We start from the raw sequence: 25,387 nt of genomic DNA on the forward strand, positions 1-25,387 counted from the left end.
CCTGTCGGCACATGTCGGCTCCAAAAAATGTGAAAAACCCCATGTTGACCTTTTGACTGTTGACCTAACTCATGTCAACCTAATGACCCTGTCGACCTAGACTCATGCCGACCTTCCTGCATGTTGACCTAGACCCATGTCGACCTAATGGTGTTGACCTAATGACCATATTGCGTATAAATATTCTATTTATGAACAAATGTTATTTTTTATAGAATTTAACCACTTGCCTGGCATTGTCGCATTGTTTGCAACCACACCAGGCTGTGCATTATCTGACTTGGGTGCAAACTGTGCGACCACTCAGGAACACACAGTGGCTGGCTGCCGGAAGATAATCTTCCCCCGATTCCCTGCACTCTCCCCTAGAGGCCCATTTGTCATTCAATATTTGCGGCTAAATCGGTAGCTGCAAATACGAAGTACAGATTAAGTTCCCTTATCCAAAATGCTCAGGACCTGAAGAATTTTGGATAACGGATTATTCCGTAGTTTGGAATATTTTTTTATATTTGAATGAGGTATCTTGCATTTATGTTGTATAAGCACATGAAATACACACAAATATATTTTATTTGTGCATGAAACAAGGTTTTAATACATGAAACAAAGTTTGTGTACAATCTCAGACACTGAATCTGAGCAATCATGTCCTTGCACATATTTAGTGCCATTTACAGTACATATTATGTCCTCTGTAGTGCCATTTACAGTACATGTTCTGTCCTCTGTAGTGCCAGTTACAGTACATGTTCTGTCCTCTGTAGTGCCAGTTACAGTACATGTTCTGTCCTCTGTAGTGCCAGTTACAGTACATGTTCTGTCCTCTGTAGTGCCAGTTACAGATGTAGGCATTTGGGAGACTGGCTTTCAGAATAATTTGGATAACTGATATGTGGATAAGGGTTATTCAACCTGTATAACCCAAATGTAAGTAGGGGAGACTGCAGCAGGAATCTCTGATCCCCCCTCCCCCTGCATTGCTGCCAGCTGGATCCCCCAGATCACACTGCATCTGGGGTAGTGCAGTCAGCAGGGTCACCACCGATAGGAACGCATCTTACAATGCGATCCTGGGCGGTAACAATACACAGAGTTTGCATTGTAAATGCGATCCAAATGGGCCCCTAGTGTCTACCAATCACTGCTGATCCATCAGCATGGCAGGACCACCCACCTGGCAGCTGCTCAGCCCCCTAGTGTGTACCTGACAGCTGCTCATATGAGCAGCTGTTGGGGAAACAAACTCGTTACATTCAGGTCATCCAGTTGTTATTTTTTTTTTTTTTTTTAAACCGAATGTTAAAAAAAAAAAATAATAATAATAAATAGATGTTTTGTTGATCTAATTCAGTCATTCAAATTGAAAATTTCTAAGCATTTTATGGAAACACAAATCTTTTGAGAATCATCAGCTGGTTTTGTGGCAAAGTCTTCTGCACATTTGCAAGGCTCCAGGAACATGGCACCTAAGCATTGTTCTCGGGGCAATGGGCATATCACTAGGAAAATGGCCACCATGCCTTAGAGCAGTGGTTCCCAACCCTGGTCCTCAAGTACCCCAAACAGTGCACGTTTTGCAGGTCACCCGGCAAAGATCCACAGGTGGAGCTAATTATTTTGCCTGTGATTCTGTGTGGAGACCTGGAAAATGTGCACTGTTGGGGGTACTTGAGGACCAGGGTTGGGAACCACTGCCTTAGAGGAGTAAGTAATTTATTTGAGTGCAAGTAATTTATTTGAGTGCACTGTGTAGGCTCCCTGCACACAATGCACCCATTATAGACACACCATTGCTGTGAATCTTAAAATGATGGTTTTAAATTATTAATATATATAATTGTATTAATTGTCTCTTGGTCATTACGTTCTTGAAGGTTCTTGCTTCATTAATCTTCATCTGCTGAAATGTACACATTTCAAAGAAGGGGGGGGGGTGTGTGTGATTGAAATGATCCGCTCTTTTCTTGTTCAATGTGGATTTTGTATGATTATTTCTCTTATATACGATGTTATCTCAAAGAACAAAAACACAGTTTGTAGAATAGGCGAGGTCAAAGAAAAAAAAATAGTGATTAAAAAGTGACACACAAGTGTAATTAATGGCCGCAGTCCCTTGGCGGCTAGCGCCTTGAGCAAAGTTTTCATTTGCTGGGGCACTTGCTGCCTGATTGACCTGAGTGAAGGGGAGCCGCAGTTACCATCTTTGTGAAGACATGGGGTGCTTTCGAAAGGCCAAAGGGTACGGCCTGAAATTGGAAGTGGCGCTTTAACACTGCAAACCGAAGAAAGTGCTGATGCGCCAACCTTATGGGTATATGAAGGTACACGTACTGGATATTCAGGGACACCATAAGGTTTCTCGGTGCGATGGAGTGTAGAATTGACCTGAGGGATTCATTCCGGAAATTTGGCAACCGAAGGAAAAGTTTTAGGTTGGAGATATCGAGGTTGGAGTCTTGGAGCAAGGAAAACGGTCTGGTCCTTAATGTAAACAAGACCAAAGATATGATAGTTGACTTCAGGAAGTCTTCTAAAGCTCTAAACTGCCCACTGGTCTTGAATGATAATCAAGTGGAGTCGGTAGACTCGTTCAAATTCTTGGGCATAAATATTTCCAAAGACCTTCTGTGGAGTGCCCACATAAACGCTGCAACAAAAAGGGCCCACCAGCGTATGTTTTTCCTAAGGAAGCTACGTCTGGCTGGTATGAGCAGAAGAACCTTGGTGAATTTCTATACTGGTGTTATCGAGAGTGTAATCACCTTCGGTATTGTGGTGTGGTTCGGCTCTTGTTCCGCAGCTGATCGTAAAGCCCTCCAGAGGGTGGTGTCAGTGGCAAGCAAAATAGTGGGGGTTGTTCTGCCAAGTATTCACCATGTATTCGAATCCCGGCTTCTCAAGAAGACTAACAGTATTTTGAGGGATTCTTCCCATCCTAGTAGTGATCTGTTTTCCTTGCTCCCCTCCAACAAGCGTTATCGTTCTGTCTTGTGTAAGTCCAAACGATACAGAGAGAGCTTCTTTCCAACAGCAATTCGTGTTTTAAATTCTTAGGCGGAATTTTTCTGGGTATAGATCTTGATTTGCATATTGTTCTACTTTTATTTTTCTACTTTTATTGTCTTTTTCTCATCTTTTGTATTGTTCACAACTGAATTTCGTTTAATGTTCATGTATGTGAGCATTTTATGATAATAAAGACATTATTATTATTATTACATTATTATTATTAGTTCATCTTTGGGCAGTATTCAATGAGGCCAATTTGCCATGTTTTATGGTGAATTTGTGCTATTTTCGCGTTGGAAGGTGATTTTTTGTGTCAGAAAGTGAATCACCCTATTCAACGTGCACTTTTTGCCGTCTTTCTAAGTGATTTTCGCCGTGTAGCAAATCGCCATTTTTTCAAGGTAAAGTGGAATGTGAACTTTTAAAATAAAGTTGATGTTTGGTGTAAAAAAATTAGGAATTTTATTCTGTGAATGGGCATGTTATTTTTATTCATGTGCTTATAGCACATGAATATATATTTAATTTAAAAATATATAATTTTTTTTTACACATAACAGCCAGCAGGGGGCCGAGAGACGCTCATTAGATATTCATATATTCACTGCTCCCGATCATTACATATGCACGTTCAGGAGCAGTGAATACCCGGTCCCCTGCTGGCTCTCCCCTGTGCTGCCAGGGTCCCGGGGAGCCCTCCTCCCCTCCACATAAGTTCTGGGGCAGGCACAGAGACTTCCATCTCCCTGCCTGCCGCCGTCCCCCGGCTCCCTGCAGGACGCCGCAGGGGTTAAGATTCGTCGTCAGGGCCAGCGAGCCCCTGCGACGTTGAATACGGGGATAGCAGGGGGACAGCGAGGCTCCGGAACACGGCGACAGTGCAGCAGATCCTAAACAGGATTCGCTGCACGCCACGATTATCTTTGAATACTGCCCTTTGTGTTGGAGGAACAGGAACTATCACCTGTGACTCTAATAGAGTCGAAATGGCTGTCTCGAGGGCAGAGGCCTTCATTGGGTCCACAGGATGACCCTTTGTAAAGAACTGTGTGGGAGGCCTGGATCAAAAGGTGAGGGAATAGCCTTGTGATAACACATCCAGCACCCAGAAGTCAGACGTTGAGTTTGGCCAAACCTCTGCGAACTGAAGAAAACGACCTCCCTAGGCCACTGGCTTATCAGCCTGATTTTGGGCTTGGCAAAAAACAGCCCAGCCTTGTCGGGGCTTGGATTTTGGTGTTTTTTTAAATGGAAGGCTGAACTCTTGCAGGGGCCTGAGTTCAGGACTGTTACCTTTGTTTTGAAGTTCTTGAGAGAAGGAAAGCAGATTTTGAAGCAGTGATAAAATCGATGATCTTATCAAATTCCAGATCAAACAATACGGATCCTGAGAATGGTAAAGCTTCCAATGCTTTCTTGGAGTTGTTATCTGCTTTCCAAGATTTGAGCCAGAGAGCTTGTCTTGTTGCCAAAGAGACCACTGATATTTTAGAGGCGAAAACACCATCATTGAGGTAGGTTCCTGCTTCCCTTATATTGTCCACTAGGGGCAAAAGGTCCGCTTTCCATTTACCCAACTGCAGACCTTCTGTTAAAGCATCAGCCCAGTGACCGATAGCCATGGACGTCCAAGCGGTCCCATAAGCCGGGCGAATGGCGGCTCCTGCATTAGTATAGATCTAGTTTCTTTCTGATCATCCGGGTCTTCAAGAGACGTTACATCCGGTATAGGCAGGGTGGTGGCCTTGACCAGCCTAGTCACGTGGCGTCCACTGGAGGAGGAACCTCCCATTTTTTATGGTCCTCAGAGAGAGGATAAAATGTGGCAATGCATTTGGAAAGCAGGAATTGTTTATTTGGATGCTTCCAAACTTCCTGAAATATTTAATCTAGCTGAGAAGACAGTGGGAACACTGCCGGATCTTTCTTTTTCTGTTTAATAAGTGGAGCCTCAGAAGGAGGTTGAGAGTCTGATTCCTTAAATTGTAAGGTTAGCCAGATAGATTTGATCAGACTATCCACTCTGGTCTGAGTCATGTGATCCTCGTCTTGCAGAGAAGATGACACCTGTACCAAACCTTGGACAGATTGGGACAAGCCTTGTATCCATGCTGGTTCCGCTGGCTGAGGAGGAACTTGAGGGGCAGGGGGAGCAATTGAATTACCTGAACCTGCAAGCTGAGACGCCAGCTCCCTCATTGCTGAAGACATGACAGTAGCCCAGTCATATTTGCAGTGTCGAAGTCGAGTTACATACACGCCATTTTAGAGTGGTATGGCCGCCATCTTGGTTTGCAGAGTTACGCAATTAACGTATAGGAACCAGGTTTTGTAATCAGGCGAACCCAGTGTGCTGCCATACTAATACACATAAATTCATATCTCACACTCACAAGTAATAAAATATAGATAATCTGGCTTTAATTCACAGCACATTGGTATCACACGATCTTTCCTGGACATATTTTGCATCTATATGTTCCGTCTCTCATGCGCAGCGCTCCGGTCCTTGTTAAAAGTTCGCAACGCCTGACGGCCGACAGTTATGGATAGATTCCATAATTAATGGTCACTTTGCCACGAGGTCAGTATAACCAGAAGATCTGGATCTTGCTGGTCTATAGTGTTGATTTACGACCCCTATGACGACACCTGAAGACAAAGACACAGAAAGTGCATTCCCCTGCACCAATCCATGAGAAGCAACACCTGATCTCCTGACCAATAGAGACCCTCACTGCCCCCTTTACCTGGACACTATAAGAGTTCAAGCAGAACCTGAACTCACTCTCACTATTTCCTCCTCTACTTCCCTGGGCTATATGCTGTACAGAATATAGTGAGCTCTGGCCGGTTGCGCCAGCGCTATTGATGAGACGGTAACTGTTGCATTCCTGTATGTATATTCTTTAGTGTGGCTGATTGTTTTTATATCTGTTGCTTTTCCCTTAGTAGTTTAGAACATACTTTGTATTGTATACCAAACTGTATACTGTGTTATATTGTTTCTATATCTTTGTAACCCCCTGTTGTCCGCTAGGGACATAAATACAGGGACTTTATCCCCTATTTCCGTAATTTATACAGTCTTGGTTTTTATTCGCATTTAGCGACAAAGGGTTATATGGAAATTGTCCTCAAATTTAAGTACCAAGTACTGTGAAAGGATACCGCTTCATTGGTATAGGTATAGCGTGTTGTATACACGGAAAAGGTTTGCTACATTGTGCTACACTTTGTTCGCATGTAGGAATAATAGGTTATTAGTTTACGGACACAGTACATAAACTGCGTACTTCACTTGTTATCCATCTGGTTAATCTAATATCGACATTGATAGCAGGGAACCTCCGCAGTGGCCGGCGGACTAGGTCCCGGCCGAGAGCAGCATTCACATACGCTAGTGTGGTTCTGTTCGGCACATGCAAAATTGTAGTGTAATAGCGGGGAATCGCTTACCTGCTGCCTTCTCCCTTGGCCGCAGCTCTCTCCAAGTGCAGCGAGGTGACTGGTGTGAGCCACCAGTCACCGGAGAAAAGACGCAGCGGGTGGCAGTGGTAGCGCTGAAGTAGCAGCACTAACATCCGCATGTAACTGAAAGAAATTAAATAAAAAGAAGCAGAATCAGGGCTGAAACACCCCTCTCCTAACAATGGGGCCCTGTTCCTCAGAGTATAAGGGGGGGGGGGGGGGGGGGGGGCTACAGCTGCACTTCCTAAAAGAAGTTCTCCTTGGGGGCCGGTCCTCTGACCCTTGAATACCCACAATTCCCAGCATCCACCGCAGGCCGATAGAAAAAGAAATTTGATGGTGAGTAACCATCCAATGATTTCTCCTCTGTGTGTAAGCAGCATCCCTAGTTACCGGTGATCGAGGAGGGGCGGTCCCGTTATCCATATGCCCAATTCAACTCAAAAAACACACAAGCCCTTCAGGAAATTGAAATATTACTCAAAGGAATAGTACGTGGTTCATCAAAGCAACTTTTATTTTTTTACAACCATAAAAATATATTATTTACATTTCATAAAGGTATCTTTATATACACACACACACACACACACACACACACTCTAATACACATCTCTGCAGCTCCTCCCATCGTCTTCTGGAAGAGAACGCACCGGGATTTCAGACACCGAATGAGCCAGGAAATTTGTACAAACAAAATCATGATAAAAATAAAAGGACAAAAGAAATCTCATATTTACTCATATTAATTGCATAATTTATACACAAATTGCCTTAGAAGTTTGAATGAAGGACCACTGAACCTAAAATACAAGGCGAATAGTCACACTGTAGATACGGTAAAGGTGTAGATTTACAAAAGTGGACGTGTTGATCATAGCAATATGTTAGATTCTCGCTATTATCGGATTTGCTGTGGGCAAAATCTCCAGTTTTGCAAACCCGCACGTTAGAAAATATACCCCTCAGGTAAAAAAAAAAAAGGAAGGAGGTAAATTTTCGCCCAATTTTAACTTGCCCTATTGAATCCAAGTGCTGATCTTTTTGCGTCTGTGAAAAAAAAACAACATTGGCCAAAACCACGAGGATCTGCAAATTTGCTGAGAATTGATGTGGTTTTGAATTATTTGTGGGCTTTTTTGCCCATGCCAATCTCCTCCCTCCCCCCAAAAAAGGTGAAAAGGCATTGGCGCAAAATATACTAAAAAACAGGCGAAAATGCGTGTGAATTGATACTGGTACACAAATATTGACTTTTTTTTTGTTGCCTGGCCAGGAAATTCAGCCATAACAGAATACACTTAAGTGTCTGGTAAAATTCTGTCTCAATCTTTTAAATTTCAAAATTCTCCTTGGTGCCCCTTCCAGTTAACGACATTACAGGCGAGCGCAAAATAATGTTACTTGGTCTCAATGTAGGTTATTTTCATACCTCCGGATACTGCACGGTTACAATGATCTAGATTCTTAGTCATTTAAACGGTGCCGCAATTTGCTTAATCAAACCGTTGCTGTAGAATAAAGGAAAAGCTGGGATTTGCAGTTCTCCATTAGACAACACATATAAATGAAACAACTGTTTTCTCTAAGGATTTATCAAAGGGGCTAATTGACAGCTATTCACTGCTACGAAGTCGTGTAAAACAGAAAATCCCAATAAGCGCCAGCATCAGGGGGTAAAGTGCCGGCATTGGGGTTAATAGGATATCTCCTGGTGAATTCATTAGCCACGGTATATTACCACAGCTAATTGCATAATACCCTAAATCTCATACACACCAGGAGTTTGAGGTTCACGCGTTTCGCCATTTTCCTATCACTTCTGTATGAAGTAGTGTAAAGAGGCACCCTGTGTTTACCAGTCAATTATGTACAACTAAACCAAAAACAACTAATTTCTACTTTGAAGTTACAGTCATTAACATGAATGTAAGACGCGTTTCACAACTGAAGGTAGAATGTATTCGAGATGGTCAGTGAAGGACAAAATATTTTACACATGTTAAGCTGTAGACCGAGAATCCCTAAGAATTTTATGAACAATGACAAATATTGTTATATTTCCATACACATCAAGCAGCTTTATGCATGTATGGAAACATTTATATTACACATGTGTTTATAGTTCTTATACCAATTTTAGCTTCAGTGGTCCTTTAACAGTGATCAGTCCTTGGAGACCAACACAAATACACAATTCTTACATAATAGAAATCACTTTTTTTTTTTTAGGTGAAGCATAAAGAAGAATTTCCTTCTTTGCCAGCAAATAATTATAACAAAATGATTATCCTGCGGTAGGAGACCAGAGACGGATTTTGGATCCCTCTTTTGTGAGGCACCGAATATAACGTTTTAGTGTTGGCGGTTTTCGCTCACCATAAAAATACAGCATTTTAAAAATAGATCCTTCAAATAAGTGCTTTTATTGTCCGCCTTCGCTATTCAAACTTTGTTGTGTTCAACGTTATAAAAACAGGTCTATACGGTGGGCATGCTAGAGGTGCAGGAGTTCCAGGCATGCTTCTGGTATAGGTAGAGTAATACAGAGTATTTGGAGTTCCGGCACAGAAAGATGAAGCATATTAAGGGGATCCTTGGAAGTAAAGACAGGTGCAGTAACCTTGATCTGCAGCAAGGGGATGCTGCAGCGCTTACAACAGAAGTTGTATAAAACTTAACTCTCTGTCGTGCAAAACCTGAAGACTAAATCTAGCCAGCTTTAGGACCCTGTAGAAATGTGTTACTATGTAAAAGGCTGTGTTCCCAGATAAAGGCGCTCAATTGAGATAGCATTGACATAAGCAGTCAGGAAAACGGGGTTTGACCATAATCCCTAAATACTCAAGGTAGGAGCTGTAGGGTGTAATACTGATCACCAAATCCCCCCAACATCAGCTCCGATTTGCCAGTGTCTCCACATCGCAGTGCCCTTTCCTGTCCATTGCACCAGGGACTGACAAAAGGGAAGTCACAAAGGCCTCACATAACCAAGACTTGGTAGAACGTTCAAAAGATTTATGAATAATAACCTGATCCAGAATATTAGAGCAAGTTTAAGACTGAACCCCCAAAATAATAATAATGATGATGAGGGAACGATGTGAGTGAGGGAACTATGGAAAGCCAAGGCCGTGCGCGAACTATGGAACGCCAAGGCCAGTGCGCACACAGGAATAAACTCTAGTGCCCACCTTGCCCTCTATTTGGGCATGTTTGTGACCGGTCCCAGCTACGGTACAGTCTGTGATACACAGACTGAGAATTCATATTACGTTGCGATATTCCAATAAAGAGAAGCATACACGGAAAGCATAAAATAATAACATTACTATAGTAATTAAATAATAAAATAAATGATTCAGCAGTATTGCTACTTATTTAAGTCAAAATAATTTTCTACATAATATACAGAAGAAATGTAATCTAAGCTGAAGGAGGCTGCATGATGAGATCTATGTGGCGTCATCAGGACTGGCGGGGGGGGGGGGGGTACACAGCTGTAGGGGGCGCCTCAGCGTAGGGTGCAAACAGATAACATGATATTCACGGCTATAACTTAAGTGCCTCCTGCGGCCAAGTTTTTCCATTCAACAATACCACCGGCCAATCATAAACTGTAGTGGGGCGGGGGTTTCCATCTTTACAAAGACACATTCATTGAACATGAAGCCGGCAACAATATAATAGATGTGGCCCATTCTAAACCGATCATGCCTTAGGGATCTTGTGACATTGCTGAAGCACCATGTGACTCATAAGTCAGTGATGTCACTCTGGCTCAGTCGGCGGGTTGCAACCTCGTAAATGTTCAGCCAATCTGCAAACTAGCAATGATGTACTGTCCTGCGTTGCTACGGTGATGTTCTTTGTAACTGGATGACATAGAAGAAAACCAGATCGCAATTCTGCAAACAACCTTGAACTTCACTATACCTATCCTGACATTTAAATATTTACCAATTAATCTACGTGATCGATTATTAGGGTTTGCGGTGTGTTTTGAATCTGTATATTTTAATCTGCATTCTCAGTGGGGACTAAGTTTAGGTACGATGCCAGGCAAGTCACTCCAGGTCGATGCAGTGGGAGCAGTAATGGTAACCCCCCTTCCATGCCAGGACCGCCAGACAGACACCATTCGCTTGACAGAAAGCATTTTGCAGCCATGTGCAGACAGAGACTGTTATGTATGAGGCAGTAAGGGCACACGCAAGTCTCCAGTTAGCCAGCTAATCAGAGCTGTGTGCCCATCAATAGGAACCCCCTGCCAACTCCAGAGTGGCAGCATATATGTAATCTGTGTCTTGTCAGCCTTCTCCCATACAGGGCATTCTGGTGGCATACGACACCCATATACCTCCCTCTCCAATAAGAAGTGGCAAGGACTTAGCAGCATTGGAGAATATTCCTGGTGTTATCGGTCTGATTTCCGCTCGAGTTTCGACACCAGAGCTTTGTTCAATGAAAGAATAAGAATGAATCTTTTCTGTAGCGATTTGCACTTTGAGGAACATCTTCGTCTTTCTTGGATCAAGATTTGGGAAACTGGAGACAGAAAGGTTAGCAGAACTGAGCCGACATGCGGCCGTCTGTGAAAGGTTAGCAGATCTGAGCCGACACGCGGCCGTCTGTGAAAGGTTAGCAGATCTGAGCCGACACGCGGCCGTCTGTGACTCTAAGCTGCCGATACTCAGGCGTTTATAGCTTTCCATCGGTCGCTGTCAATGCTATTGATGCTGCCGATGTGCGGCATTGAGGCGACGTCATCTAGGTATGCCGTGGTGTCGATCTGCGTGTTGGAGTAGATTTCCGTGTCTATTCCTTCTTTTCTGGCAACAGTGTAAGAATGTGGGAGATGCACGTCTGTATCATCCGGCTCATCCACTTGGGATTTGTAGGAGAAGAGGATCTTGGGTTCAGACCTAGAACCAGAGAGATAGGGGTCAGAGACACAGAACTGGACCCCTCTGTGGTGCATAACCAGCTATAGACGGAACATTTCCACCTGGATAAATCATACTGTGATATAGGGGTGCAAATTGTAGCATGCTGGGAAATCCCTGCTTTCAGCACACACACACACACACACACACACACACATGGATGGATGCATCTACTCCAAACTCAACCATTGTCATCTCAGATTTACGTTGCTCCGAGTCCCCCACACCCAACTCAGCATAGTTTTACTAAACCAAAATTCTCTTCCATACTTATGGATTGCTAATGCTGACACATTATAAATGATCCACAGCTGGAGCTAAATACTTCACTTGTGATTCTGTGAGGAGATCTGGAAAACGTGCACTGTTGGTAGCTCTCGAGGACAGGAGTTGGCTATCCCTGACCTAAGCTATAGCAGCAGTAATCAGACACGCAATATTCCAACAATCTAGGCGCTGACCGCTGTGACTGTGTGAGGTCACACAACTGCTGGTCACGCTATTCGTTAACGCCATTAGTACTCACATCGATTCAAAAATTATAATGTCTAAAACACATTAATAATTTTCATAGAAAATCTCTTCAGTACAATACAACATGCCTACTTCAGAATAGCCACAAGATGGCAGCACTGACCAAAGAGAATGTTTTCCAGCCAAAGGCCCCTGGAACATTGCTTCTAAATTTGCTATATACAGTACTCACCCGAAGAAGCTTTTCAGGAATGCCACATACATCAGAGGGGCGAACAGGCTGAAGTACAGAAATGTTGTGGCATCCACCATGCTGTAAAGGAATGAGAATGGATGGTACATTTATCCAAAGCTACTCTAAACTAAATATTACAATAAATATAAAACAACCAAGACCTCAAGTGGCTGCGTGGGCAAAGAGCGTTCTGCACATGTCTCTCTCAAAGTCCAAATAGTTCCTAGTTGTGGTGTGGTAGTGAATTCAGATTGTAAGCTCTGTGGGCAACTGCGTAAATATTCTCTGTACAGCGCTGCGTATTATGGTGGCACCATATAAAGTATGATAAATACATTAGCCTAAAAACAAGTATGTGGCCATCAAACTTCCAGACATGACTTGTACCAGCCACCTGAATAAGGTGGAAGCAGCCATTTTGTGGGTTGGAACATGTCCAACTACTATCAGGGCTGAGGAAAGGCTCCCTCCACAACATGGATGCCTCCGCTGTGCAGAAGTGATGGATGGGGCCACTTTACAACCAGAGGATCCCTGACTGCAGGACTCAGTGGGCAGCAATTTGTACCTAGATTTACACCCCAAGGTCGGATAAGAGCAGCATGTGCTCGGATTGTATCCTCCCCCCCCATATACTGGCCACAGTAATGGCTACCATTGGCTTAGAGGTCAATTCTCGTTTTAGGGTTATTATGAGTAGAGATCTGTGTACGCCTTCTCTTTAAGGGGTCCATTTACTAAAACTTCTAAAAATGAAAAGTGGTGATGTTGTCAATAGCAACCAGTTTAGATCCTGCCTATAATTTCTCTATTGCATTCTGGAAAATGATACACAGAATCGGATTGGTTGCTATGGGCAACCAACATCACCTCTTTATTTTTAGAAGCTTTAGTACATTTCCCCCCAAGTCCGAGGGGTTTGTAGCTTCTCACCAACAACGTGCAGCACGGTGGTAGGAGGCTGTATTATAAATGAGGGAACGACAGTGTATAAGCCAGGATTTGACAGGCGTGTGCCTGACCGGACTCACCACAGCCCTTTACTGATATCTGCGCACAGCAGGGCACTTCCGATGAGCTGCACCATGTTCAGCACGGCCAGGATTATAGCGTAGATGTAGAAACTCTTCCTAGCTGTAATGGAGACAGATAGACCCCAAACAGGTCACATCAATAGTCACATCGCTCTTTCACCACCACGCTGTATCAATATTAACGTGACGTCATCATTTTTCAAGTGACATCATACAGAAACAATACAGACAAATAGCGGACTCCACTGTGTGGTGATGTCACCGGTTCCTAGTGACTGAACGGATAGATCTACTGAGTGTAAGGGATGAGTATTCTCTAAGCCTCGATATACTGGAAGGCGTGAATGTGTGCTAACAACAGGTGCATTATGGGTCTTCCAAGATGGAGGATCAAACAGTGTTTTTTTTTTTATTTGAAAGTTTGTTAACAGTAAACGTTGTTGTTATTATTATTATTAGGGGATAGGAGACTAGGTAGGTACATCTGTAGGTGTACTATGTGGTGGAGGCACCCGAATCACTCACATGGCAGCGAGATGCGGTCTCTCAGTGGGGTTTTGGGTAGTATAGACACAAGTGTATACACCTGCGGACAATAGAGACCAGGAGGGAATGTTAGATATGATTAGAGACACAACACAGGGAACACTGCTTACAACAAAGGCGCGGTACACCACCGATAATCTGGTACCAGCACTGTGCCGGATTATTAATTTTGTCAGATTATTGGTGGTATCCCTTCCAACAGCTCGACTCTCCCTGCACCCATCTCACCCCCTGCAGCGTGATTTTTCCAGTGGTATCCCCTCCCGCAGCACAACTCCCCCCGCACCCATCTCACCTCCTGCAGCGTGATTTTCCTAGTGGTATCCCTTCCCGCAGCTCGACTCTCCCTGCACCCATCTCACCCCCTGCAGCGTGATTTGTCCAGTGGTATCCCTTCCCGCAGCTCGACTCTCCCTGCACCCATCTCACCCCCTGCAGCGTGATTTGTCCAGTGGTATCCCTTCCCGCAGCACAACTCTCCCTGCACCCATCTCACCTCCTGCAGCGTGATTTGTCCAGTGGTATCCCTTCCCACAGCTCGACTGCCCCTGCACCCATCTCACCTCCTGCAGCGTGATTTGCCCAGTGGTATCCCTTCCCACAGCACAACTCCCCCTGCACCCATCTCACCTCCTGCAGGGTGATTTGCCCAGTGGTATCCCTTCCCGCAGCTCGACTCTCCCTGCACCCATCTCACCCCCTGCAGCGTGATTTGCCCAGTGGTATCCCTTCCCGCAGCTCGACTCTCCCTGCACCCATCTCACCTCCTGCAGCGTGATTTGCCCAGTGGTATCCCTTCCCGCAGCTCGACTCTCCCTGCACCCATCTCACCTCCTGCAGCGTGATTTGCCCAGTGGTATCCCCTCGCGCAGCACAACTCCCCCTGCACCCATCTCACCCCCTGCAGCGTGATTTGCCCAGTGGTATCCCTTCCCGCAGCTCGACTCTCCCTGCACCCATCTCACCTCCTGCAGCATGATTTGCCCAGTGGTATCCCTTCCCGCAGCTCGACTCTCCCTGCACCCATCTCACCTCCTGCAGCGTGATTTGCCCAGTGGTATCCCCTCCCGCAGCACAACTCCCCCTGCACCCATCTCACCCCCTGCAGCGTGATTTGCCCAGTGGTATCCCTTCCCGCAGCTCGACTCTCCCTGCACCCATCTCACCTCCTGCAGCGTGATTTGCCCAGTGGTATCCCTTCCCGCAGTTCGACTCCCCCTGCAGCGTGATTTGCCCAGTGGTATCCCTTCCCACAGCACAACTCCCCTTGCCCCCATCAGCGTGATTTGTCCAGCGGTATCCTTTCCAGCAGCACAACTCCCCCTGCACCCATCTCACCTCCTGCAGCGTGATTTGCCCAGTGGTATCCCCTCCCGCAGTTCGACTCCCCCTGCACCCATCTCACCCCCTGCAGCCAATCTCCTTCCCGCAGCGTGAGTTGTCCATTGGTAGGCATTTAAATAAAAAGCAATAAATCATATCCCCCAAAGACCCGATAGTGGCAGAGACGCCATTTCCTCTTACCAGGAAAAAGAAGCAGGAGCTAGCGAGCCAGAAGTGTCTACCACCGTGTCCGTAAATGTTAAAGTCCTCTGCCGAGAGGTGGGAGTCGGGGTACAGGATTTCCAAAGTACCCTAAGAGAACAAGAAAAAGCTGGTTTCTGACACCCACCGATGCTTTTGCCTTTGGTAACATCTAACAGTAACAGTAATTTGCCGTATGGGTGGAGTCTGGAACTAGCGCCGCTGTTCTCCTGGCGTATGAGCTCAGAGGAATGCAAACAACCAATTGCAGTGGCATTTATACAACAACAATTGGGACATTTATACAACTTACACAAAACAAAATAACAACTTATAAAATGTACAGACTCACCTGCGTAACGGAATAGCCGAGTGACAGCACCGCTGTGATTGCCAGGACCCTCTTCACGCTCGATTTGCTTTCAAGGTGGCCTGCAGAACACAGACCGGATTCTACTCAGATAAAACGACGTAAGCTATGCACTTTATGCCACGTGTTTGCTAGGTGTGCTGGCAGGAATGTTAAGTGCTCTCATTGGCCACTGGATACATAATTATGGGTCCTTCAATCGTTTCAGTGTTTTGAAAAAGAACAAAAACTTGGATGGAACTTGGAACAGAATCCAGGGACGGCAGGAAAACCCGGAAGTACGTCTAATAACAACCACGGTGTATCGTTAACCCCATGAAGACAATTAGCTACTGGCTATATGGAGCCGATTTATCTAATCTCTCTTCTGACGCGACACAAATGAAGCACTCACCAAACGCCAGTCCCAATATGATGACGCTCAGTTCTATGGCAAGCAGGAAGAACCTGGTGATTTCCCACAGGACCTGGGCGATAAAGGAAGATTATTACTCGGAGTATCAGGGATGTAGTCAGTGAGAACACTGGTGACGGGAAGAAAGCTTCTGTATCCCGTGGCAACAATAACACACATGTTGACTGTTATACTGTTGACTGAATCATTTTAGGTAAGAGGTGGATACAGATGAATGGGTGAAAATGAAGAGTACTTTGTGAGCTTTGGGCGGTTCTTACCTTGTCTGTGACGGTAGCGACACTGGAAGAACTCACAGTCATCGACACAACAGCGCGAGTGATCCCTACAAGCGCCACCACAAACACCTAGAACCATAGCAACAATGACAGCGTTGATCCATAGACTAAGGCAATAGTTAGACTTATAGACTACTCAAGTATTACGGTCTTACATGAAGATTCTACCACAATGTAATACAGTCATTGCTAGGGGGCGGTATTGAGAAATTGTCAAAATCAAAACATTTCAATTTGGTTCCCGGAGGGGGGAAGGGGGAGCAGGAGAACCAATCATAACCTGCAATGCACCAGTTTACAGCTCCTCATTGGTATTTCCACCCATATACCCGCTCTGTAGCGGCAAACTTTCAAAAAGTTCAAATTACGACGGGTTAAAAAAAATTTGTGAAAAATTCATGTCGACCTTTTCATGCCTCCACCATTACTATGCTGATCTTTTGCTTGTGTCTACCTATTGAAGACGCATAGTCCGTGTATCCCGCATGGAGCAGCCCCCACCCAGTAGGACGAGGATATTTATTGGTGTTAGTATGACTGTAGCGGAAGTAGGGGACACTTGCACATGAGGTGCTAGAACATACTGTCTTACCAGCACCGCTCCGTACCGAGATGGAAACAGCAGCAGATCTGCCCTGTACAGAGTGGAGGCCACCATCCTGTGTGTGGGACTGACACAGGAGGGACAGCGCAGCGGCGCACACACACACTCACCAGGATGTAGAACGTGGTGAAGATGGGGCTCGACGTGACTCTGATCTTAGCTCTCGCCGATGGCAGCTTCCATAGCAGGAATGCAAAGAAAAGCACATTGGGAATTAGGAGCAAGAGGTCCCAATATCTCACTCTGAAAGGAAAACAGAAATATAAGAAAAATCAAAAACCACAACTGTAGCGCCTACTAAATTATAACTTTTCAAGACCCCAGTAACCCATATACTCACAGCCTAAACTTAACCCCACCATGGAATAACCTTAGCATACGTAGAGATCGGGATTCCGGTGCCGGCATTGTGAGTGGTATCAGAGTGTTGGCACCAATCTTCTGCCCAATTTTGGTATTGCGGCGTCAGGTATACCAACTGCTGGCACCCCGGACACCGGCATCCCCAGTTATACACTCTGTGTCCATCTTCCACAGAAATGTGGCTTAAGTCTACCCCAGGGGTAAATGTACATAAAACGAGGTCACCAATCTCAGATACGGGACGGGAACTACAGCTGCATTTACAGTGAAAACAAGATTCCAAGTAAGAGGATTTCTATAAATGTATAGGCTCCGAAGGATGTTCCTCAGTCCATCACCAACCCCAAACCTGCGCATCCCCATCCACATATAATCTGCACTTTGTATCCTCAGAAGATATTGATCCATTAATTACTCCTAAAACCATCCGAGATTTCTGCAGTAATGTAACAGACAGCTGAGGAAGCATCTGGCCAGGGAAACGTTTTACTCAGGGAAATGTCTGACAAACTTGGACCAGATCTTATTATTTAAAGATAACATAGATTCCTTTTCATCTTCCAAAAGCAATGGTGGACGTCAGACTAATTATATTTCCAGAGTCATATAAGGACCTTATGGTTTACATACAGACGTTCCATATACGGGATCCAACCCTTCATTTACCAAAATTATTAATGAAAATGAGTCTTCGCACCCTGTGATAAAGTGCTCCAAACCCCATAACGTTCCTATTGGTGTCCGTGACAACAAAGGAACTATATTAGTGTACCGCTGTGCTCGCCACACTATTATATTCTCAATTTGGCCCGATTCAGACCAGTTTGCAGCCCAGCAAACAGGTAAATGCCACCTGTCTGAACGACTGTGCCCTCCCGCATCCCCTCACTAGCATGTGCGTAAATTATTTTTTCCTGTTCGCAGATAAAAGTCAGTGCAGACTGACCTCTATCTTGGCCAGAGATGGGCGAATTTGGGGCGGACTGACGTCATGCCCAAAAACACTGTACATTCCCATGGGTGGATCCCCCCCCCCCCTCCCACGCCTGGACTGCTGTCTGTGAGCACAAAGTGGCTGCACATTCACATAAATAACTATGCGCAGTCGCCAATAAAAAATAACGGTCCCCGATTACAAACGCACAGGAAGGGGGTCATTCAATCAGAATCACCCCCAGTAACTGGTTAGTGAGCTCGCACAACCCTAGCTCTGCTTATATAGGACATTCTCCCACTCAGGGCCACACCCCCTATGTATCATCACGTTATCATGGAAGAGCTGATTGCTACTAGCATAATAATCTACCAAGCCCAGAGCAAACCATCGCTGCCAGAAACATCACGTGTGCATACAATGTTCTAGACATGTGGCTTGTGGCGACACACAGGACACCCCCACACCCACCAGCGACTCGGCATATTCTACGGTAAATGCACAAACAAGCTGCTTCTCTGCCTGGCACTGACAGCATGCAGGTCACACGGGACAGAGACCCCCAACCTGGAGACCGTATCCTCCTGCAGAATCAAATAAGATCTTTACCCAAATATAAGCGCACTTCCTGCTTCCCGCTCTCCCCCATAGGTGCTGATGCCGTTGTTCGTGCAATGCCTGGAGCGAGTCATCTGCTAGGTCCCGTGCAACTCTGCTAGCGTCTATTGCTGCCAATGATGCGCCTTAAGGTGGCCATACACACGCAGATTTATCTTCAGATCTGGCTGGTTGGAACAAAAACCAGGTTATGGAGGAGAGTAAATGACAGTTGACCATTTGCTTGGAAATGCTGGAAACTGACAAACTGTCACTCATCCATAACCATGTTTTTGTTCCAACCAGCCAGATCTGAAGATAAATCTTACTAGTGTATGGGCACCTTTACTCAGAAAGAGGCTATGCCGCACGAGGTGACTGCGCTGATGAATGTAATATAGGACAGTTGTACACTGTGTGCGACTGAGTCTGTATAGGGAGCAGAACAGACCTATAGAGCCGAGGCTGCTATATTGTATACAGATTCAGGGGCTCCGTCATGCACAGATATAGAAGTGTCACATCACATTACTGAGCGGTCTCCTCGTGTGTCCTGGGTCACACTGCAGTGCAAACATGGCGGGTTAGGCACTAGTGGGGAGGGTTAGGATGCAGGGGAGGGAGGGTTAGACTTAGGCAGCGGGGTACATGGTAGGGATGCCATCAATGGCAATACTGCAACCGGCCATCGTTAGTAATAAATGATGTCATTGTTGGCCATCGATAGTTTCTTTGACTGACTAGCCTGTGGGCCAATCAGAATGTGGGGGTGGGGCTTCACGTGTCAGGGGCACATTGAAAAAAAAAAAAAAAGCAAATCATCGCATTTGCTGTGCCATTGATGGAGGGAAACCATCCAGCTAACTCCCCATCAATGGCAAAAGTATTCGACATCGGCCATAAACCATCGGTGATTTCAAATCATCAATGTTCGTTGGCCATCCCTACACTGACTGACTTGTGGGGAGCAGCGGAGGGGGGGGGGGGCAGGTGGAAGCGGTGCGGAGGCAGGCAGCTGGTATGATGCGTGCGGCTGTTCCAGGGCCATTCTCACTTACTTTTGGGGAGCGGGGGAAGCAGGCGGCATCGGTGTGGAGGCAGGCGGCTGGGGTAGGCCCGGCGGCGAGCGGGATCTGGGTCGGGAACAGCTGGGCAGCGTCTGAGTGAGTGCTCAGATGCTGCCCGGCATTAGACTGCGCATCCTGAAATCCCGGGATTGAAATCCCGGACATTTTGGGGCCAAATCCCGGGATGCCGCCGATCCCGGGATTGGCCACCCTAATCAATACACAATACAAGTTCATTAACAAAAAGTTTGCTTGGCAATTTTCACACTTATTTTTACAAATCCCCTTGGCACTCAGAGGGTTAACAATCCACAATTCTTCATATGAAACCCCCCCAATGTTGTCCTTGTTCTTGCATTGCTCACTAGCGTTTAATGAATATTTCCAGCCCCAGTCACGCCCTCCTGTATGAGCAAATTAAGTAGACGTTTTATAAGACAACTCTGGGATAAGTGACAACCTTGTTTACTCAAGTGACAAACGCACCAATAACATCCCAACGTTGTGTCACTAAATAAATAAAAAAAACACATAATTATATTGATGTTCAGTTGTGCAGAAATAACTCACTATATCAGTGGTTCCCAAACTCTTTTGAATCACGCCGCCCTAGTGTATCAGAATTTTTTTCATGGCACCCCTAGGCCAAAAGTTACTTATTGAGAAATATTAAATGAACTAAATTGTGTTTATATGTCATGCTTAGATTCAGTTATGTGGTGAAGGACAGAATTTGCAGCCACCATATTAGGATTTTCCTACTAAATTGACCATAAATAATTTGAATTGGTCCTGGACCACCAATCCAAGGCACCCCTGCAAGTGTCTTGAGGCACCCCAGGGTGCCACGGCACACAGTTTGGGAACCACTGCACTATATACTTCTCCAATTCTAACCAGTGACAGGAATTGAAAAAGCTCAAAACAAACCTGTCACCGACATAAAACTGCTCATTGTGTAGGGACTGAATGCACACCTTCATAGAAGATTGCATTTATTGACAAATAATATTGTGATGTTCTTTAAGCAGGATTGATCTTTATAATAGTAAGTTGGGTACACACTTTAAGATATGTTGTACGATATATAGTTACAATACAAATCCGGACGATATACAGCATACACACTGTAAAGCAGTGGTAGCCAACCCTAGCCCTCGAGAGCTACCAACAGTTCACATTTTCCAGACAACCTAGCTGCTGCACAGCTGCACTCATTAATCACTGACACATTTTAAAAGATCCACAGATGGAGCTAATTAGCTCACTTGTGATTCTGTGAGGAGACCTGCAAAACATGCTCTGTTGGTAGCTCTCGAGGACTAGGGTTGGCTACCACTGCTGTAAAGTATGTACCCCTGGTCCGTTGGCCAACGAATCATCCCATTGGATGTACATTACGATTTCCTGGCCAAAAAACTGCAGAACGTGACACCGGTAACCAGCAGATCGTATTGTGCAGATGCGATATATCGGTACACTGTGACAATGGCTGCCATCGCTACATAGTGTGAACTTAAGACTCTTTTTTTATTTTATAATACATTTTAAAGGACTACGCAATTGTGAAATTGTTACAAACTGCACCGATATCTTTTACTAGTTTTCAGCCCGTCCAATTGACGAAACATACCAACACTTAAATTCCCCCAATAGAGGTGAGGATCAGCGTTTGCCGTTTATTATAGGATGCAATTGGGGCTTTAAAAAAAACTCACTTGAATATGATACATGGATATAAATCTCTATAAAGGACCTTTGTCTCTACACCCAGTCATAAGATTACACCTTTTATTGCCACATCAGTACTAACAAACAACTCCAAATCCAGAGATAAAGATTAACTATTACTGCGAGGGCTTAGCATGTTCAATTAACCTATTAATGGCTACACTACTCATGGGAAAATTACATAAGAAAATATAAATATATAATGAAAAGTAATGTCTCATAATAGAGTGCAATTCTATTTTTTAGTTGTTTAGAACAGAATCCCCCCCCCCATGGTAATTTCATAAGCAGCGAGAGACACCCTTACTTGGACCTCCCAATGTCTTCGTACAGTACGATCAGGCAGAAGTGTGGCACTGAGATGTTGGTGGCATTGCCAGCCGCCGTCGTCGGGCGCATGGATGGATTCGAGGAGGCAGTGAAGGGTAAGGAGGTAACGTTGAAGAGTAAACTGCTGGGAGTCTCCGTAGACATCCTGTGTGTGATCTGTGCAGGACACAAAGGACAAGAGAGAGTCACAAGTCTCATTTCCTGCTGAGACCACACCACAGCCAGGAGATAACGTGGCCAATTCCTTTCTGAGCATAACTGCCACTAAAGCTGGGTACACATTAGATAACTTTTTTTAAACGATGTAGACTATTCGATGGGTGCTCAACGGCGAATTACGTAAATCATCCAGTGTGTGCGTTCTTCCACAATGCCTATGCTTGTCGTTTGTCACTGCGGATGATTTGCTTGGCAAGATTGCACAGTGTGTATGCACTGTATCGGTTGTCTGGGAGTTCAAGGAAAATTGATGACGACATTTTTGCAAGACGTCTAATATGTGCCCAGCTTAACACTGCACCACAAACATTTCAGACACGTCGGTGTTAATAATGCTGCAAACCAAATACCCAATGCCTTGTGAAAAAGCACAAAAGTCGTGATGGTAAACTTTTTTTTTTTTTTGTAGCACTACAAAACTTTATTAATGTAATTGCATTGCCCTGAAGCTGGTGAACAAAACATGGCCCTTACCAGGTGCAACCGCGTATTTCTGCAGAACTGCAATTGCACAAATGCGTGCTTTCGCTTTCCGAACTTGCGCAAAGGGAATATGCTCACGATACGCAAAAAGACGACAGGGATCGCTGCTAGTTAACAGTTACACCGCACCACTGCGAATAAACTCTACAAACATGGGGACAGGAAGGAGGGCAACAGTGAATACACTGGTAGAAGTATCATATACACAGTCTTTGGCAAGGGACCTGCAGGGCACAAGTCTGACTGACAAGAATTTCGTTCTAAAGAAAAAGAAAGTAACACAGAACAATGTAAAGTAATACTATACTGTGTTATATATCATCTCACTGTAAGGGTGGAAACAGATGGGTTTATTACATAGTATATTACACCATAATCTGTATACATCACACTGACACAGATAGCAAAAGGACAGCCTGTATAATACCCGGCCCCACACCGGTCTCCTGTATAATACCCCCGGACCCACACCGGTCCCCAGTATAACACCCCCGGACCCACACAGGTCCCCTGTATAACACCCCCATCCCCACACCGGTCCCCTGTATAACACCCCCATCCCCACACCGGTCCCCTGTATAACACCCCCATCCCCACACCGGTCCCCTGTATAACACCCCCCAGCGGTCCCCTGTATAACACCCCCCAGCCTCACACCGGTCCCCTGTATAACACCCCCCAGCCTCACACCGGTCCCCTGTATAACACCCCCCAGCCTCACACCGGTCCCCTGTATAACAACCCCCAGCCCCACACCAGTCCCCTGTATAACACCCCCCCAGCCTCACACCGGTCCCCTGTATAACACCCCCCAGCCTCACACCGGTCCCCTGTATAACACCCCCCAGCCCCACACCGGTCCCCTGTATAACATCCCCCAGCCCCACACCGGTCCCCTGTGTAATATCCCCCAGCCCCACACCGGTCCCCTGTATAACCCCCCAGCCCCACACCGGTCCCCTGTATAACCCCCCAGCCCCACACCGGTCCCCTGTATAAACCCCCCAGCCCCACACCGGTCTCTTGTAGAACACCCCCAGCACCACACCGGTCCCCTGTAGAACACCCCCCAGCCCCACACCGGTCCCCTGTATAATACCCCCCAGCCCCACACCGGTCCCCTGTATAACACCCCCCAGCCCCACACCGGTCCCCTGTATAATACCCCCCAGCCCCACACCGGTCCCCTGTATAACCCCCCCAGCCCCACACCGGTCCCCTGTATAATACCCCCCAGCCCCACACCGGTCCCCTGTATAACCCCCCCAGCCTCACACCGGTCCCCTGTATAACACCCCCCAGTACCTGGTCCCCTGTATAACACCCCCCAGTACCTGGTCCCCTGTATAACACCCCCCAGTACCTGGTCCCCTCTGTTTACACCCCCGCCTCCCGCACAGCTCTGTCCCCTGGATGTTTCCGCCACATTCCCCACAGGGCCGCCTGTCACAGACCTGTCACCGATCTCTGTGTCACCCCCGGAGCCCCCTTCCGGCAGCTATAGGATAAGGAAATCCCGTCCCCGATGCCGCTCGTTGGCTCGGTGCTCTGCTGCGATTGTTGCTGCCTGCCGAGTACCGAGCAATTGATTGATCCGGCGGCCGCTTCCGGATTGCAGCCTCTGCTGCTGCTGCTGGGCGCCTGTAACACGTGACCTGACCACAGCAGTCAGTACTATATAATACATACAGTGCTCAGTGCCTGGTAGACACTGACTGTGTATCCCTGAGCCCCCATAGACCATACATGTATGTGTCCTGGTACCTGGGCAGAGGGTCACTCTGCACATGAGGTGTTGCACAATAGTAGACTAAGGCTTGTGTTTGCAATTTCCACTGAGAGGGATTTAATCAGATCCCTCCCCGCATCCCTGACGGCCTCCACGTTACACATATCATGAGAGCAGGCCTTTGCAGTTTTATGTTTAAATTGCATTTCTAGCTACATACCGGCACTATGTCTGAGTACGGATTTAAGGCCACCGACGGTAACAGACCCAGTTCCTCTGAGCCCAGTACCGCTATCTCCGGGATCTGGGGCTGTGATGTACCCCTCCCAAAGTAACCAGTTATACCTGCAATATATGTCATCACTAGCTGAGTACCAATGCTGTGCTACAGAATTTCAAGTATTTCCGTGCGTGCAACATTCATTTTGAAGAACTTCCTGGTAAACGACCTTTTATAGTCTTTTCTTCAGGCTAAAGGTGTGCACACACGGGCCGCCGACACCACTGACAGCAGGTCAACACAAGCTTAAGGTTCACATGGACATGGTCGACACTCAGGGTCAACACAAGATTTTTTTGGTGTAGACTGACTTGGTTCCTACTTTACTATCCAAGTGGTCATAGAGTGAGAATATAACAGTGTGCCGGGCGCAGCGAGCCGTGCAAGGGGACGCCATACATTTATGTCGACACTGTATAAGTGTACCAAAAAATGTGAAAAATGTATTTGATCATATACATGTCAATCTTAAGCTTGTGTCGACCTTCGGATAATGTCGACCTATTTCAGGTGTCAACCATTAGTGGTCAACCTGGTGACTGTCGACCTGGAAATTGTGGATTGTCTATACCATAACCTGGCTGTATATGTGCGAGGAAAACAACATTTCGTATCCCAATTGCACACTGAGTGAGAGATATGTACATATTAATCAGATAATACAGAGATCTTGGTTGCATATATCTGCAGATATAGGGCTAAGCCTCCAGGCCGTACGTCAAGGCCTCTCTGTCACTGGGGGTCC

General features: G+C 45.9%; 1 protein-coding gene across 3 annotated transcripts; it reads right to left on the reverse strand.

Moving 5' to 3' along the window:
- Nucleotides 1–9,973: 9,973 nt before the first annotated feature.
- On the reverse strand, nt 9,974–24,263 carry TPRA1 (transmembrane protein adipocyte associated 1). 3 transcript variants are annotated; one of them, XR_014454259.1, is made up of 12 exons: nt 24,088–24,263; nt 21,909–22,087; nt 17,020–17,152; nt 16,288–16,374; nt 16,007–16,079; nt 15,595–15,674; nt 15,243–15,353; nt 13,698–13,758; nt 13,170–13,272; nt 12,136–12,216; nt 11,085–11,408; nt 9,974–11,045 (listed from the first exon to the last, which is right to left on the reverse strand). XR_014454259.1 is itself a non-coding variant. In XM_083155639.1 (11 exons), exons 2-11 carry the CDS (start codon nt 22,073–22,075, stop codon nt 11,177–11,179), a joined length of 1,128 nt encoding a protein of 375 aa, XP_083011765.1. In that variant the 5' UTR covers nt 22,076–22,087; nt 24,088–24,263; the 3' UTR covers nt 9,974–11,176. The 3 variants fall into 3 exon arrangements, 2 of the variants coding, with proteins under 2 accessions (XP_083011765.1, XP_083011766.1); XM_083155639.1 differs by having other exon boundaries at nt 9,974–11,408; XM_083155640.1 differs by having other exon boundaries at nt 9,974–11,408; nt 23,997–24,263.
- Between the last annotated feature and the right edge of the window lie 1,124 nt (nt 24,264–25,387).

Source organism: Crinia signifera, chromosome 8 (assembly GCF_055691185.1).
Source record: "Crinia signifera chromosome 8, ASM5569118v1, whole genome shotgun sequence".
Lineage (NCBI taxonomy): Eukaryota > Metazoa > Chordata > Amphibia > Anura > Myobatrachidae > Crinia > Crinia signifera.

Excerpts from the sequence above, each read along its gene's own strand:
- TPRA1 (XM_083155639.1), bottom strand. The coding sequence starts at position 22,075 with ATGTCTACGGAGACTCCCAGCAGTTTACTCTTCAACGTTACCTCCTTA. Across the intron at positions 13,273-13,697 it reads AGACCGCATCTCGCTGCCAT|CTAGGAAGAGTTTCTACATC; the intron begins GTGAGTGATTCG and ends TCTCCATTACAG. Across the intron at positions 12,217-13,169 it reads GATATCAGTAAAGGGCTGTG|CATGGTGGATGCCACAACAT; the intron begins GTGAGTCCGGTC and ends ATTCCTTTACAG.